The sequence below is a fragment of the Protomyctophum bolini genome (genome assembly GCF_963924005.1).
Source record: "Protomyctophum bolini genome assembly, chromosome: 9".
Classification (NCBI taxonomy): Eukaryota; Metazoa; Chordata; class Actinopteri; order Myctophiformes; family Myctophidae; genus Protomyctophum; species Protomyctophum bolini.
In genome coordinates this window covers 29,383,531-29,398,726 of record NC_137870.1, presented here as the reverse complement: position 1 = coordinate 29,398,726, position 15,196 = coordinate 29,383,531, and the positions used below count along the sequence as shown (strand labels likewise).

The 15,196-nt window shown below is 43.3% G+C and overlaps 1 protein-coding gene across 1 annotated transcript in view; it reads right to left on the bottom strand.

The window, feature by feature from the left end:
• Positions 1-409: 409 nt before the first annotated feature.
• Positions 410-15,196, bottom strand: part of sorl1 (sortilin-related receptor, L(DLR class) A repeats containing) — a 75,244-nt gene continuing 60,457 nt past the window's right edge. The window contains exons 31-48 of the mRNA XM_080771410.1: positions 15,020-15,172; positions 14,518-14,697; positions 13,603-13,731; positions 12,515-12,641; positions 12,231-12,400; positions 11,904-12,016; positions 11,281-11,385; positions 10,504-10,570; positions 10,325-10,407; positions 9,960-10,050; positions 9,653-9,843; positions 9,089-9,208; positions 7,868-8,032; positions 6,674-6,848; positions 6,443-6,549; positions 5,145-5,337; positions 4,243-4,455; positions 410-3,592 (exon numbers count right to left, since the gene is read on the bottom strand). Of these exons, the coding sequence (XP_080627536.1) occupies positions 3,525-3,592; positions 4,243-4,455; positions 5,145-5,337; positions 6,443-6,549; positions 6,674-6,848; positions 7,868-8,032; positions 9,089-9,208; positions 9,653-9,843; positions 9,960-10,050; positions 10,325-10,407; positions 10,504-10,570; positions 11,281-11,385; positions 11,904-12,016; positions 12,231-12,400; positions 12,515-12,641; positions 13,603-13,731; positions 14,518-14,697; positions 15,020-15,172 (2,450 nt within the window). The 3' untranslated portion in view covers positions 410-3,524. The remainder of the gene's footprint in view (positions 3,593-4,242; positions 4,456-5,144; positions 5,338-6,442; positions 6,550-6,673; positions 6,849-7,867; positions 8,033-9,088; positions 9,209-9,652; positions 9,844-9,959; positions 10,051-10,324; positions 10,408-10,503; positions 10,571-11,280; positions 11,386-11,903; positions 12,017-12,230; positions 12,401-12,514; positions 12,642-13,602; positions 13,732-14,517; positions 14,698-15,019; positions 15,173-15,196) is intronic.

Below are 15,196 nucleotides of genomic sequence, written 5' to 3'. Positions count from 1 at the left end.
AATCACAGGGATATTTAAAGCGCTGTAGGCCAGTTGTCTGAATAAAGGCTGCTGAAGAGGGCTGTCCTGTACATGTGCAACCTAAAATGAGCTTCTCACAGTTGTGGAATGATCCAGCCTTTTCAGTATTGAATGAAAGTTGACTAGAACGTGCCATTCTTCTCGAGATCTGCCTTTGACAATATCTGACATCACGTGACATCAGGGATGGATATTAAGCACATATATGGAGATCCCTGACGTCATCAATATTGGCATGGTTTCCTGACTTTCCTCCGCCATCAGTGTGTGGGTGAATGTAATGCACAATCTATGTAAAGCGCCATAAAAAGGCACTATATAAATGCACCATTTACATGGAAAAATTACACAAAAGAGTGGAAAAACACACTTGAAGGGAAGATGGTCAAACGTTTTCAGCAAGTTTATTTCAGTACAAGTGGTTTTTAAAACACCTCATAACATCTCACTTCCTCTCAGCCCTCCAGTAAAAGCAAGCAAGATATCAACTCCTTCAGATATGGTCATCATGTCATTATAATTTTCTGTGCAAAAGAACATTTTGAAGCATATTTTACAGAAAGTAAAGAGTTGACATTTTGGACGACAGGGGCAAAGAAATGGTCACGTAATAACTGATAATCATGCGTTATACACGTATAAAAACTGGCGACAAGGACAGTAAGTGGCTGGCTTACATACAGTATATGTGCCTGCTCCAACAGTTAAAATGACAGTTAAAAAAAACAAATTCTACTGTCCATGATTCCTCTCAGTACCTCTCAGTTTCCAAAGCCTTCCGTTTACATAGATCCAAAAAGCATGTGTGTATACATGCACTTGTTTTTATCTTACACAAGTTACAGTACATACAAACCAAATGTGTTCTAATAAGGCAATATGTGGCAAAACAAACACCTGTAACAGAAAGAAAGTACAACACAGAATGTACACAGTGTACACAGAGTACAACAGCATTGATGCACTGGTTTAAGGCCCTCGGAAACAGAATAGGACTGCACGGTTTACCATGTGGCACAGCTGAGTATCTCCTGAACAGGTCTGAAGTACCGATGAAGTAGCAGGAGAATGGAAATCTAGACGAGATTCAACTCAAAATATGGACTCATATTTAATAAGAGTGGAAGTGGCCCTAATCTTTCCCGCTGTTCTGTTCTCTCACACCACATTTGAAAATGTACGCCAACCATTAAGCATAATAAAGTTACACACTGCAAACTACAGATGCAAATTATTTCAGGGGGATATTTACTGTATTTCTGCTTTCTTTTCAGACTGTAGAAAGAGGCAGGAGCAGAGGGAGGACAGACATGCAAGAAACGACGGGAGTCAGATTCAAACCTGGGTCCTCCCACTAACAAGGAACATGGTCTGAGTCACCAGGCTCCCCATTGAACAGATACCTGTTTGAATACAGTATGTTTAAAATGTTGAATATCATTTTTACAACGCTTGCTTCTGTTGGTGTACAACTTCAGATTTCCAGGGTTTATAAAGGGATCAGAAACAGTGATAATATGCTGGTTTCTCCTGTCATTCTTGGTTAGAGAATGTGACTGGATACCAGCTTAGTTCTAAATGTATAAGCTAGTCTGCATATACCATTAAACACAGTATCTGAGTACCATGCTGAGGATGAATGGGTGCTTTACAAAGCTGCTGGTGCAAAATTTGTGTATGTGTGTGCACGTGACGCATACAGTATGTGCGTGTGAGGGAGGGTACTATTGACACCAATGTTCACGTTGCATCAGACAATGCCCTAAAATCATTCGTATAAAATACAATCATGAATACATCTTTACAAACAAGACAAAAAAATAGATTTCAATGCAAAGCAGATTGCCTCATTGAGTCAAACGGCCCCAAATAAAAGACAAAATATACATATTTCAGCTGGTGGACAACACAGTGGGGATGAGAGGTGGAAAGATCAGAAGAAAAGATCCTTTTCTTTCCAAAACGTCTCTTAATCTTGGCACATTTACCATCATGTACAGTAATAGTAAGGGGGTACAAACTGTGAGGGGTGGGGATCAAAGTTTATATTCTTCATCCTATTGAATCGTACTGCTGTCAAATATATTGGAGAAATATCTTCTCATTTACACTGCTCACCATCTTTGGGAGCTAATCTTCGCTATCAGTAAGCCCACAAAGCTAAATATAAATGAGTTAATGCCATTCAAATGCTCCCGTTTATGAGCCACCACATGTAAAGCTGCCCCAGGATCTGTGCAGAGGCTGTGCACCAATACAAGAGTAACTCATGTCTAAGCCAGTGTTTCTTAACGTGTAGGCTAGGACCCATCAGGGGGTCATGGTCATCTTCTGACAGGGTGAAAAAAAAAAGAATGACTTCAGCAGAGAATATTTCATACAATGGTGTCTGACTTCAAAGTCAGTGCAAAAACAAACGTGGGTCCCAGTGTGAAACCAGGCTAGGAAACACTGGTCTAATCTCTGGTGACAGTGGCCAGTTACACACAGTTCCCTGAGAAGCCCATACACACTTCCTTAAACACTCCAGAACTACAACTATGGTGAAGCAGGGTTGGACAATAGTGTTCGGTGGTCCCGACCAACGAAAAGCCAAAACACACAGAAAGACATCGTGTAGCATTACAAGTACCAGGATACGATCGAATCCAATATTTACATAACCAGCTGTCCCGCATATCGATAGAAATGATATGAGGAGTTTTCTTCCATCAACTTGAACATTCCTACAGAGAGTTTATAAGTGTTAGCATGGTACACATGGATGATATATATATGTAGCTCCGCACTGGTGGTTTACAAACATGGAGACACTTCATGGTGTCAACGATCCAATTCTAATTGTGGGTGGGTTTCTCGACCGTCACTGTGATTACAGCTCATAGACAGTGGGATCATTTGAACAGACAAATAAATTCATATTCTACTACAGTTTGTAAACAATGTTGCAACATTTCCCTAAGTCTTGCAAACAGTGTGTACTATAGCAATGTATTTACCATGTATTGGTCCAATATCTTCTAACGTACCTATGGTGTATAGTACATTATACATCTATATGTGTACCATTTAATGTGTGTGTCTTTATTTTCTATTTTTTTTGCATTCTATGTTCCAGTTGCTGGATGCTAATTTTGGCTTTAAGCAACAAACTATGAACTACTCAACTACTATGAACAGTGAGTTTGCATTACAAACAGTCTTTCTATTCCTGGCAATCTCCACAAACTCATATCCTTCACAGTTTGGCTTCAGCGTCTGCCTCATTTTAGCTATTTTGCCCCAGTCCTTTTTCACCACATATATATTATATCATAAAAAAATAAGTTATTGCGCATCCAAAAAAGTGCATTGTATATTTGAAAAATATCTCTTTCGTTAGTTTTTCTCCCCCTGCTGCTCTTGTTGGTTTCCTTTCTTCAGAGTTGGGACAGTTGGGACAAACAGTGGTCGTGTCCCTCGTCCTACCGTGTCGTCAGTAGAGAGGGGGGGGGGGGGTCTCGTTATGCAATCACCATGGGAACATCGTCTGAAAAGCCACTGATCATAGGCGCGTCTTCATCATCATTATCTGGAGATAAAGATCACAAAGGGATTCAATTAAAATAAAAAGGTTTTAGGTGTCGTCGCATGTTGTAAGGCTGTGGTTCTCAAATCTTTTTAAATTTCAAGGATCCCCAGTCTGATCTACGTACGGTACATTAGCACAAAGACGCCAGTGCCACATTTCACACATTTTATTTTAAATCTCTGGGACCTTAATCTACACTGTAAAATCCTCTGTGTGCTCACTCAGAGTAAATGGCAAATGGAACCAAATAAACCTGTAAGGGTCCATTTTGTTCCATTTGCACACTTTCAGAGTTACAGAGCTCTAAGGGTCCATTTGGCACCTCCTAACTACCAATAATTTAGCTGGGTACTCCCTGGAACTACCTCAAGGACCCCTGGGGGTCCCGGGACCCCACTTTGAGAACCACTCTTTGCATGATCAAACTATACATTATGTAATATACTGGTTGTCAACTTGTCATACTGGTCAAAATAAATAAAATAGGTTATGATTATATACTGTACATAAAGATTCCAATTGAGAGTGCCAATTTGACCGTGCTACACATGTAGATTACAATGTCTCATCTCTCGATGGTTTAGAATTATACATACTACAAAGCTAGTAAGTCAGTGGAAATGTCAATGTTTCTGAAACTGATGTCTCACCCAGCTCATCTCCAGAGGAGAAAATAGCAGAGCCCAGGCGGGAGTTGTAGTGGGAGTTGGCGAAGGCAGTGAAGTTGTTCTGTAGGCGTCTGTGTCGTATGTAGAGTGCCCCCATGCCACCGCACACACCCAGCAACAGGAGGAACAGAACAGGAACCACCACAGCTGCCATGTCCCCTGACTGGCCTTCACTGCGGGATGCATCACTGGCCCCTGGAACAAGAAGAGTTAACCACTTAAACCCTCTAGTCTTGAGTCCTGAGTTGTAACTGTACTTGGACCGCTTTTCTTTTTCGGTCAAATCTCGTCACGAGAAATAGATCTGCTATTTTTGGCGAATGTTCCCCCCAGAATATGATTGACTGGGGTTCAAGCGGTTAAAGGCTATATACTTCACTGACCGGAGTTAAATCTCTTCGCTGAACAGCCAATCTACAAGCTCACAAAGCGCTGCAACATCACGTCTTGTGAGCTTGTAGGTCTTATGTTTCTTTGCCCATTGAGACCCGAGATCAGATTCTACAAATGTCTTCTAAATCTTCTAAATCATGACAGTTTTCAGAAAAACCTGTGTTTCTATATCAAACTAGGACCCCATCTTACAATATGTTGTTCCAGGGCCCCCCCAGAAGCACAGATATGAGTTCAAAACGTTTGTTGTGAAAGAATATATATTCAAATATTTGCTCACGTTTTCACGATTAAAAAACAAGCTTGCAGCTTGTATATCTGCTATTTTTCAATGGCTAAAGTTTAAAATAATGGTTAAAGTGGTCTAAAAGCTAAGGTGACACAGATGCTTTCCAGATCTTAATGACTCAATATAGTGGATAGAGTGGCTCTAGTTCCCTGGCTCGGCCAGACTCATCTGGCCAAGCCAGGAAAAGCTCCAGTGCCATTACCTGTTCCCAGCTGGTCGTACAGCAGGAGGGCGGGCTCTCCACAGAGCTGTCCATTCAGCAGGCAGCGGGCCTGCACAGAGAACGTGTAATTGTGTCCCACCAGAAGGCTGTTGATGCGGAAGTAAGTCTCTGTGGTGTTGCCGAGGAACGACGACTGGTTGGTCACACTGTCGTGGACGTGCACCTCATAGCCCTGCACACACACACACACACACACACACACACACACACACACACACACACACGTTAATCACGGATGAATGAAAGAAATGTCTAGACTGGCAGTTTACATGTAAGCTGTTGAAGAGAATGTCACTGTAAATGTAATGAAAATGAACATCATATTATAATACCAGTAAGACGCCCTGAGAGCGAGGTCACGCTGAAACAACAGAGCTTCTTAATACAGCACAGTTGAGAAGCAGGAGTTAAACTATTAATCTGGTGTCAGTGAGGTCAGATGTAGAGTTGCTGGCTCCATATATGCAGATCTAGTATTTCAAACCATGTATGGCTAACCAGGGTTTGTCTGATGAGGTCAGTGTCGTGATCTTCATATATGGAGATCCAGGTGATGATAGTCAGCTCCACGTATGGAGATCCATGTGTTGTACCAACTTGGTTCATTTGCAAGTGTGAGTTGTGTTGCGGCAACCACACTGGTTATCATGAGACTGTCACAATATGGTCATATATTGACATTCCCATATTGATGACATCAGGGATCTCCATATATGAGCATAACAAGTATTGTATTAGGGGCGGGCATCGGCTGGGAATGCCACCTTTTTTCCTTGACATTCCCATATAGGGAAGGGCCCCTGGCAATGTTGTCTACGTCGCGATTACATATATGCCCATATATGGAGATCCCTGATGATGGCATGTATTGTTACGTGATGTCACGAGGCATGACCATACAGTATATGGAGGCATGGGGTGACTAACTGACGGGAAATGCACGTTTTCATAGAAAGACTTTTTCCTTTACATTTTCTTTCTACATTTTTTAACCCACGATTTTGTAAAGCCATTTTTCACCCAGTGCCAATGCCTAAGCTGTAATCCTGGGCGCATAGAGTTATAAAGGATAGAGGGAGGACCAGAACGACAGCGTTCCCCCCCCCCCCCCCCCCCCCCGCTATTCATTTCAATGGAAGTTGCTCAGTGGCGTTTTGAAGCACCACCTTGGGGGTTCCCAGATCCCACTTTGTGAACCAGTGGCTAAAGAGGCCTACAGGTGGCCATTGTCCGGTCGGCGGTCCCCTATGGTTGTTGTTCAGTAGCTACTCTCTCACCCGGCTCTCATTGAAGCCTTTATCTTTGACGGCCAGACTCTTCCAGAACAGGAACACGTGGTCTTTCTCTGTCAAGATCTTCAGAGCTTCAGGAGCAGGCAGTGGGACTGGGGAGAGAGCGGAAGAACTTCGGTTACGCCACCGATGTTTCACCACACACATTTATATGCCAATGATGATGTTTCACATTAGAGAAGCTGAATGGACCTTCCATCTTCAGGGTGGTCTCACCTGTACTCAGGGTGAAGCTGGCGTCCTTGCTCATGTTGCGCAGGCGGACGGAGACGCTGTACAGACCTCCAGGCTCCAGGCCTTTCAGCAGATACTCCACCGTGTTGTTTGGGGTGCTCAGCTTGTAGTCCAGCTCAGACTTGCGGATCACATCCCTCACATGGATGGCATATGTCTGAAAATACAAAACAAAACGTTCAGTGTGTTTTTTTGAGCACACATTCTTTGAATTAGGGTGCACCACCCAGCATGGCCCAGGTTATTGTACGGGTGAAATATGTGATCTCCTGTGATTGTGCACATGTTGAAACATTGTGGCCAGACTATGACATATATGATCAATCAATCAATCAATAAATAATATGATGTCTCTATATTTCCTCTCCCTTTTCATCCAATATAAAACATCTTAAAAGGTTTCCTATGAATGTGATTTATAATGCAGAGCTATGGGGAGACAGAGACAGGTGTACAGACACACACACACACACACACACACACACACACACACAGACAACTTTGTTCCATTTATACTACTCTGCGCAGTCATTCACTGTTTATATTGTTTCAAGTAAGTATCGGAAAAAAGATGCAGAGGCTAAATTGAATTGACCTCTGCCGAGTTTCTTCTTCTAATTATTATCAATCTATATCCTATCCCATGCGTAACCCATTTAAACCTGAGGCCCATTCTAAAAATGCTATATCTCTGCTGCCTGGAAGAAACCACCCGACTCCAAAATGTAATTTTTTCTGGAAATGAAAAAACATCCAGCTCGAGTGGAATTAGGAGGATTTTGTTGAGGTGCTTTTTAATACTTTTCATTGGTTCAATATTTTAACCAACACACAGAACACAAGTGTGTTCAATAACACTGATTTATGGAAAAGAGATGGCTAAACGGGTGGAGTTAGCTGGTTTGGCAGATAGTTTGAGGATCCAATGGAGTTAGAAGGTTGTCGCCAAAACGCTTTTTAATACTTTCCAATTTCCATTGGTTCAATATTTATTTAGCCAACACACAGACGTAAAGGGTGTTCAATAGCATCGGAAAAAAAGGGGGTTTCCTCTAGACAGCAACGAGTACATAGATCAAATCTAAAATGAGACAGGTGCTTTCCCGGATGGAATGGATATAAAACATAAAAACGTAGGGATAAAATGGGTCTGATCTCATGTGTGAGAGCTGTTACCAGATCAGAGGTTGGGGCGTCATAAGGCGGTTGCCATTTCAACAAGGCCTGAGTTTTATCCACATGAACACGGTGGAGGTTTCGGGGCGGCAGCCTCTCATTGGGAATCATCTTCACCACGGCATAGTCAGATGGAGGACCCAGATACGGTGAGATGGCACGCACCTACACACACACACACACACACACATCATATCAATAGGATACAGGCTATTTGGCTACTTGCCAGGGGGCAAATCAGTATTATATTTTGTTTTGTTATATTTAAACTTCATGATCTGTTTTATTCCTTTCCCGTTTTATTTCCTTTCCTTTCATGACATCACATTTCTATTGTCTTTTCTTTTTAGTTCTGACCTAAATGGCACCCCCAAAAAACAGAACATTCAGTGGATTTTCTGTGATTTATTTTTGTCATTGCAGCTGAAAAGGCCTCAGAACAGAAAAGAACAACTGCCATGGCTCACTGGAGTGGATTTTACAGTTAAAACACAACTTTGGCCGGGGGGAGTGCCAGCAGATATGGCAGATTTTACATTCCAAACGAGATGCTTCCTGAAGTAAGGAATGAAGACAGAACATTGAGCTTTTGGTCAAAACCACGGAGAGCTAGAGCTAGATTTAGAGTTACGTTACGAGCCATTAAACAAGGAAGTGAACGGCAGTGCGCATGCGCGGAACACAAGGAGTACACTGTAGAAGGAAAGGCCAACCAAAAGATATACACATGATTAGCCCAGTCATTGAATTTAGGTAAACATGGCAACAGTGCCTTAATGCAGCACATGTACTGGAAACATGTTCACCCACACAGTGCCAACAGGATTTGTGTGGACATGAAGGCAGTGAGTGTCATAGACAGACCTGTATCCCGAGAGAAGACAGACTATGCACCCACTGCATACACAATGAAGTGAAAACCGAGCTACACTTCCTAACCATCTGTCCATTGTACCAAGACATCAGAGACACATGCTTCGCACAGATTACAATCACCCACGGATATTTTGAAAACATGACTAATGACAAAAAACTACCATATCTGCATCAGTGATCTTGGTACATAGAAATTGATTCTGCCTTCTGACTCAAATGTACATAATTTTTGTTTTGATTGTATTGTGCTTTGGCAATGTAAACGTATGTTTTCTCATGACAATAAAGCCTTTTGAATTGAAAATTGAATTGAGTGTCGTTTATTGTGAATGAAAGGAGGGTTACCAGGAAGAGATACTGCTCATCGCTCTCCACCGTCACCATGACACTCAGGCTGCTGCTGTTGATACGGTGGGGACTGCGGTACAGGTCCAGGAAAGAGGTGGCATAAAACACACCATACACCTGCGCGCGCGCACACACACACACACGCACACACACACACACACAGCAGACAATAATGTGTTACATGTCTTCTGTTGTTTTCCAGAAGCGATTACTTTACAGAAGGTCTCAGTCATCCAGAAATAGTGTTTGTTCATGAGCTGGTCACTGAGCTCTCATCGACTCCAATGCATTCTGCCAAACTTCCGGGTGTAGGTTTGCTCCCATGACAGCATCCGTCATGGCGCAGCCCAGTCACGTGACCATGTCCTTTCCTTCTCAAAGCTTCCTTGCTCATGAGCAGGAAGTCCTGTCATGATATCTTTATTTCTGGTTAGAAATTATGTTAATTTTGACTTAAGTAGCCTCCAGTGAAAGCCAAAATAAATGTTCTTGTCAACAAATCTTTACTATAGCCTTGTGACAGTATGGTTGTAGTATGTGGTGTGGGGGGGGGGGGATTACCTGTGCGGGGATGCCCTTTGTGGTCCAGCTGCAGTCGACGATGGTCTGGTTGACAGCTCGGGCTTTCAGGAGGGGGCGTTCAGGCTGGGTTCCCAAGGTCTGCTCCACGGACAGGGCAGTGGGACTGTCGCCCACACTGGTGTGGGCCCACACCGCCACCTCATAGTCTGTCCCAGCTGTTAGACTGGAAGCTATAGGTGCACACGTCACATCATATATCATGTCATGTCATCAATTTCTCCTTCCTGCATGTTAAACTGTCCTTCCTGCATGTTACAATGTCCTTCTGTTCCACATTAAAGCTCACCTTTAAGGATCTTGTCTCTGACGGTGTAGTTCCGGCTCTCCTTGGCGTGGGTGTCGAAAAGCCAGGACAAAACCACCACATACTGCTTCACCTGAACCAACAGACAGTTGTACACAATCCCGTTTCTGGTTTGACACGATTTGTGACCTGAAGGTCAAAATTCCAATTGTCCCCAGAGCAAGTACAGTAGGGAGGCTCTATTAGCACAATGGTAAAAAATGCAATACTTTGGTACTGAGACTCAGGTTGAAATCCAGGGTAGAACAGGAACATTAAATAGTGCACTTAGCCCAGCATAGAGTTATGAATTAATGAATGGATGAGTGTGGATGAACGGACCAACAGACTCAGGATCAGTGTCTGACCTCATACTGGGAGTTGAAGCTGAAGGAGAGGCTCATGGAGTCATTGGTGACACTGTCCACAATGACGGACGGGGGAGGGAGAGCTGGAGAAAACAGAGAGAGAGAGAGAAGGTAGGTCAGAGATATTCAACGTTCACTAAATAAATAATGGGTGATGTACACACACTGGTGCCTCTCACCTTTCTTGGGAGTGATGGATTTAACTTCAGTCCAGTTGCCCTCACCGCGACTGGTCACAGCAGCAACCTGTCAATTAACCGATCACACACATTGTTACCATACCATGCAGTTAACACATTGTACATGTGATACTTAATTACAGATACTTAATTACAGATCACAGTGATAGGTCGGATTGTCAACCATGATGCCTACAGGGATCAGGTTGGATCACTGTCACAAAGAAAATAATTCACAGAAAGTATCAGAACAGAAGAGCGAGAACTGTATGAGATGAAGAGGGATATTTCAGTCACAAATCTGAGAGACCGTTGGAGTTGACTTTAATATGACGGCACTAAGAATGAGGTGTTTTCAGGTCTGTGATCTGGTGAAAATAGGCTCACAACACGTATCAATGTGAACTGTTGTGAGCTGTCAGATCTACTTTTTGTCATATTGTGAAGTACAAACCAGCCTTTGTATTCTAACCAGGGTTTCCTTTATGCGTGTTGTGTGTGTATGTGTGTGCTGTCGGTGTAATGTTTCATACAAATTGTGGTTTTGGGTCAAGATTCAATACATTTTCAGTACAGCAGAGAAAAACAAGCCATTTATAAATTCGCATTCCATTGTTTAATTTATAAAAATCTAAAATGTAAAGTGACGGGCACCCACTGTGGCTGCCATATGACATCACTGCTTAAAGCATGTTAGCGAACATCAAAAGTCCATAGACTTAGCAGCCACATGAAGCGACAAGTGCTGTGTGTGTGTGTGTGTGTGTGTGTACTTACTCTGAATAGATACATTGTGTTGGGTTGCAGGTTGTTGATCTCAGTGTTGAAGCTGGTACTTCTTTGTGACGTCCATTCAACCCCACCACGCTCACTGTACTCCACCTGACACACACACACACACACACACACACACACACACACACACAATACATTTGTATTCTTGGCTATGGCTATACAATGGAGTACTCAAGTCCTGACATCAAGCCAACATGCCCTGGATCACATTGTGTTTTCCCTGTTCAAAATCCCATAGACATTTTTTATTATTCACATCATGTAAGAACTGCAATTTTGGTGAGACATGCTCTATCCAACGGCCAATAACTAGAGAACCGCGATGATTTTATTATTTTTGTTGTGTTTAGCAACGCTTGGTCGTGCTGGAGATAAATATTCTGTGACTGTAAGGAAAAACTCTTACAATTGTGAATTATTTATTTACTTACTCCAGCAGTAAATTAGTTAATAAAGTTGCCTTCACAATGCAGTTGGAGGGCAGGCGCTGCCTTTGTAAATGTTAGACAATGGGTGCTTGGCCCAAAAGTAATGTGCGTATAATTAAGTATGCTGTGAACATGGTATATCTTCCCATCCCTACTGCGTGTTTGTGTTGATCTTACTATGTACTCTCTGACGAGGCCGTGAGATTTATCAGGCGCACTCCAGGAAACCTCCACTGCCCCCTCCTTCCCACTGTCACATGACAACTGCAGGTTCCTCGGAGGGTCTGGTACTGCACACACACACACACACACACACACACACACACACACACACACACACACACACACACACACACACACACACACACACACACACACACACAGTATGAGTAACAGTAATGTCAGCAGTAATAGTAGTAATACTGTGTTAGTACTAGCTACAGTATTAACAAAAATAGTACGTTACAGCACTATTACAAAGATGTGTTTAACAGCTATACTTACGTCCCTCTGGTGTCCTGACAGTCAGAACTTCGTTGGTCTTATGGATCTTGCTGAGGCACTGGGTGAGAACCTTCACCTGGTAGGTGGTGTCTGGTCGCAGGACAGTGAGGGTGTAGCTGCTCTTGTTGCTGTGTGTGTCCATGCTGGTCCACTGCGTGGAGCCCACCAGCCTGGAACACAGTTACAGTTAGCATGCTGTACGTCTCTGCTACCACAAGCACACATCATGCACATACTGTATACATCACGGACAGGTTGACGGGATGCGCTGCCTGCCGACCTACCTGTAGTAGATGAGGAAGTAGCAGGAGTCCAGTGGAAGGTTCTTGGGTCGTGACCAGGTCAGGGTGACAGTACCAGAGAAGTCTGCCTTCCACTGTAGGTTCTGCACCTTATAAGCCAGGTTGTCCGCTGCGTATGTTGAGTGTGAGTTTGAGTGTGTGTGTGTGTGTGTGTGTGTGTGTGTGTGTGTGTGTGTGTGTGTGTGTGTGTGTGTGTGTGTGTGTGTGTGTGAGAGAGAGAGAGAGAGAGAGGGGGTAAACACAGCGATTTACTTCATTGCGCACCTGTAATAGCAGCAGTAGAGGCTTGTAGATCAGCTATTTTTGACGTGGACACTGGCACGCAACATAATATAAATCAGGCTTCAGAAATAGCCCCATTATTTGTACAAGAAGCTAATGCCATGAGCAAGAGGAGGGTAGTTCACCACAGTTCAACAACAGCACTACCGTACATGAGTTCTGGGGCAACCTGGTCCATATTTAGAGCTACAGCTATTTATTTCTGCAGAACAAACCAACCTGACAAACACAATAGCAGCCAACAGGTGGCAGTATTGCACTGCTCTCAAAACAGAGCTTCAATACCATGTACACTACTAACACTCATGTGCTGTGAACTGTGAAGATCAGTGATTCTCAAATTGTTTTATTCAGAAACAAAGTAAAGACCCACTGCACAATTTATTATTATTATTACCATGAAGGACCACAAACAATGGAAACAATTTAATTATTTTACCCCAAATCTATGACTGTACCCATGCTGTTTGCATTTCTGTCTAAGTCAGTGGTTTTCAACCAGTGGCCCGGGGACCACCAGTGGTCCTTGAGGGGTTCCAGGTGGTCCCCAGCTAAATGATGGAGAGTTGGTTACCAAATAGACCCTTATAAATCTTGAACTATTGAGAGTATAAAATGAAACCAAATGGACCCTTATGGGTCACTCTGGTACACTCTCAAGAGTTAAATTATTGTTAAACATCTGCAACAATATTGAGCCTTGATATGAAAACCACTGGTCTAATTCAATGAATCAATCAAGCTCTCCTTAGTCGCAACATGTCACACACAGGTTTAAAATGACTTACAGGTGCAGTTGTCCTCGTCGCTGTGGTCAGAACAGTCCAAGAAGCCATCGCAGCGCTCGCTGTTTAACACACATGCCTCTCCGTCCGCACAGCGCGTCCCGTTCACACACGCCAGTGGACCGCGGGTCGCTGCAGCCAACAGAACAACAGTTTAGGTAGGACTACAGTAATAAAGAAATCTCCGTAAAGTTTTATAAAAAAGGCATATTTATCCAGAATGTATGTCCCCGGCCCCCTGTCAAAAATAGGTAAAATCGTTAAAATGAAAGAAAGCAGCAAATGGGAAAAAAAAAAACACTTTCTCTAATAACAACCTAAAACATGAACCTTTGTTGACAAAGTTGTCCTTTAAATGCAGCAAACTTTTAGAGTTGCTTGTCATTTGTTTTGTAGAGGATCATGCTTTGAACAACAAATGAATAATGGCGGATTTATTCCACCTACATTTATAATAACTCTAGTTAAATTCATCCCCAGTGTCGTGGTATTCTGGATCCATCAGCAATTGATGAGGCAAAATAGGAGTCGAGACAATATTCTAGGTGGTGATGTTTATGCTTTACAGTATGTACATGATATCATGGGGAGAAGTACAATAACACTGATGTCAGTGGTATAGTAGTTCTGCCAAGAGCACAGGGCAGAAATCCTGGTTATACTGTAGCTGCTTCAAGGACAAACTGAACCATAACAAGATAAAACATGCATGGCTGCTCTTTTGTTTCAGAATATTTGGAGTGCACGGTGACGAGGGCCAGGAGGAAGGCAAAGGTCTAAATAGCTGAAGAAAAACATTTCTTCCTCTCTACATTTTGTATTTGACACTTGAAAAGGTTTAAAAGCATGTGTTTGTGTGTTACTCTCAGCAGTCAGACCCATCCTGATTGTGTGTGTGTGTGTGTGTGTGCTACTCACGGCAGTGTCTCTCATCAGATCCATCCTGACAGTGTGCGTGTCCGTCACAGCGCTGCCACTCAGGTATGCAGAGTGGGGGGCGCCGGCATGAGAACTGTCCCCTGGCGCAGTGACCCGGGGAGGGAGGTGGAGGCACAGCGTGGGTGGGTGCGGGGGCCACGGTCACTGATCCATTGTGCGCTGTCATAGATGAGGAAGGAAATAAAATAACAAATCAATTACAGACCTCACCACATCTGTATCTTACAAGAAATACGCAAAATTATGCCCAACCCTTATGGGCATACAGACAGACAGATGGGGGGGGATGCATTCCCAATCTGTATCGTTCCCGACTAATTATGTAATTTGAGGGACACCCAATACATTTTACCGCATATATCAACTAATCAACACTGCATCATGGTCCCAATTAAAAATGTTTGTAGTTAATTGTGCACTGGCGTAAAGTGACTGTACTGTTGAGTTTGAACTGAGCTGAACAGAAGAGAAGGAAACGTACCAGTAGGACAGCCCAGTTCATCACTGCCATCAGGGCAGTCAGCGTAGCCGTCACACACCCATGTGTTGATGATGCAGGCCCCAGAGCCACAGTGGAAGCGGTTGGCAGCGCAGGTGGAGGGGCCTGGGGTCACCGTGTGAGGGGTGACGCCTCCTGGAAGAGTCACAACACGGCTTC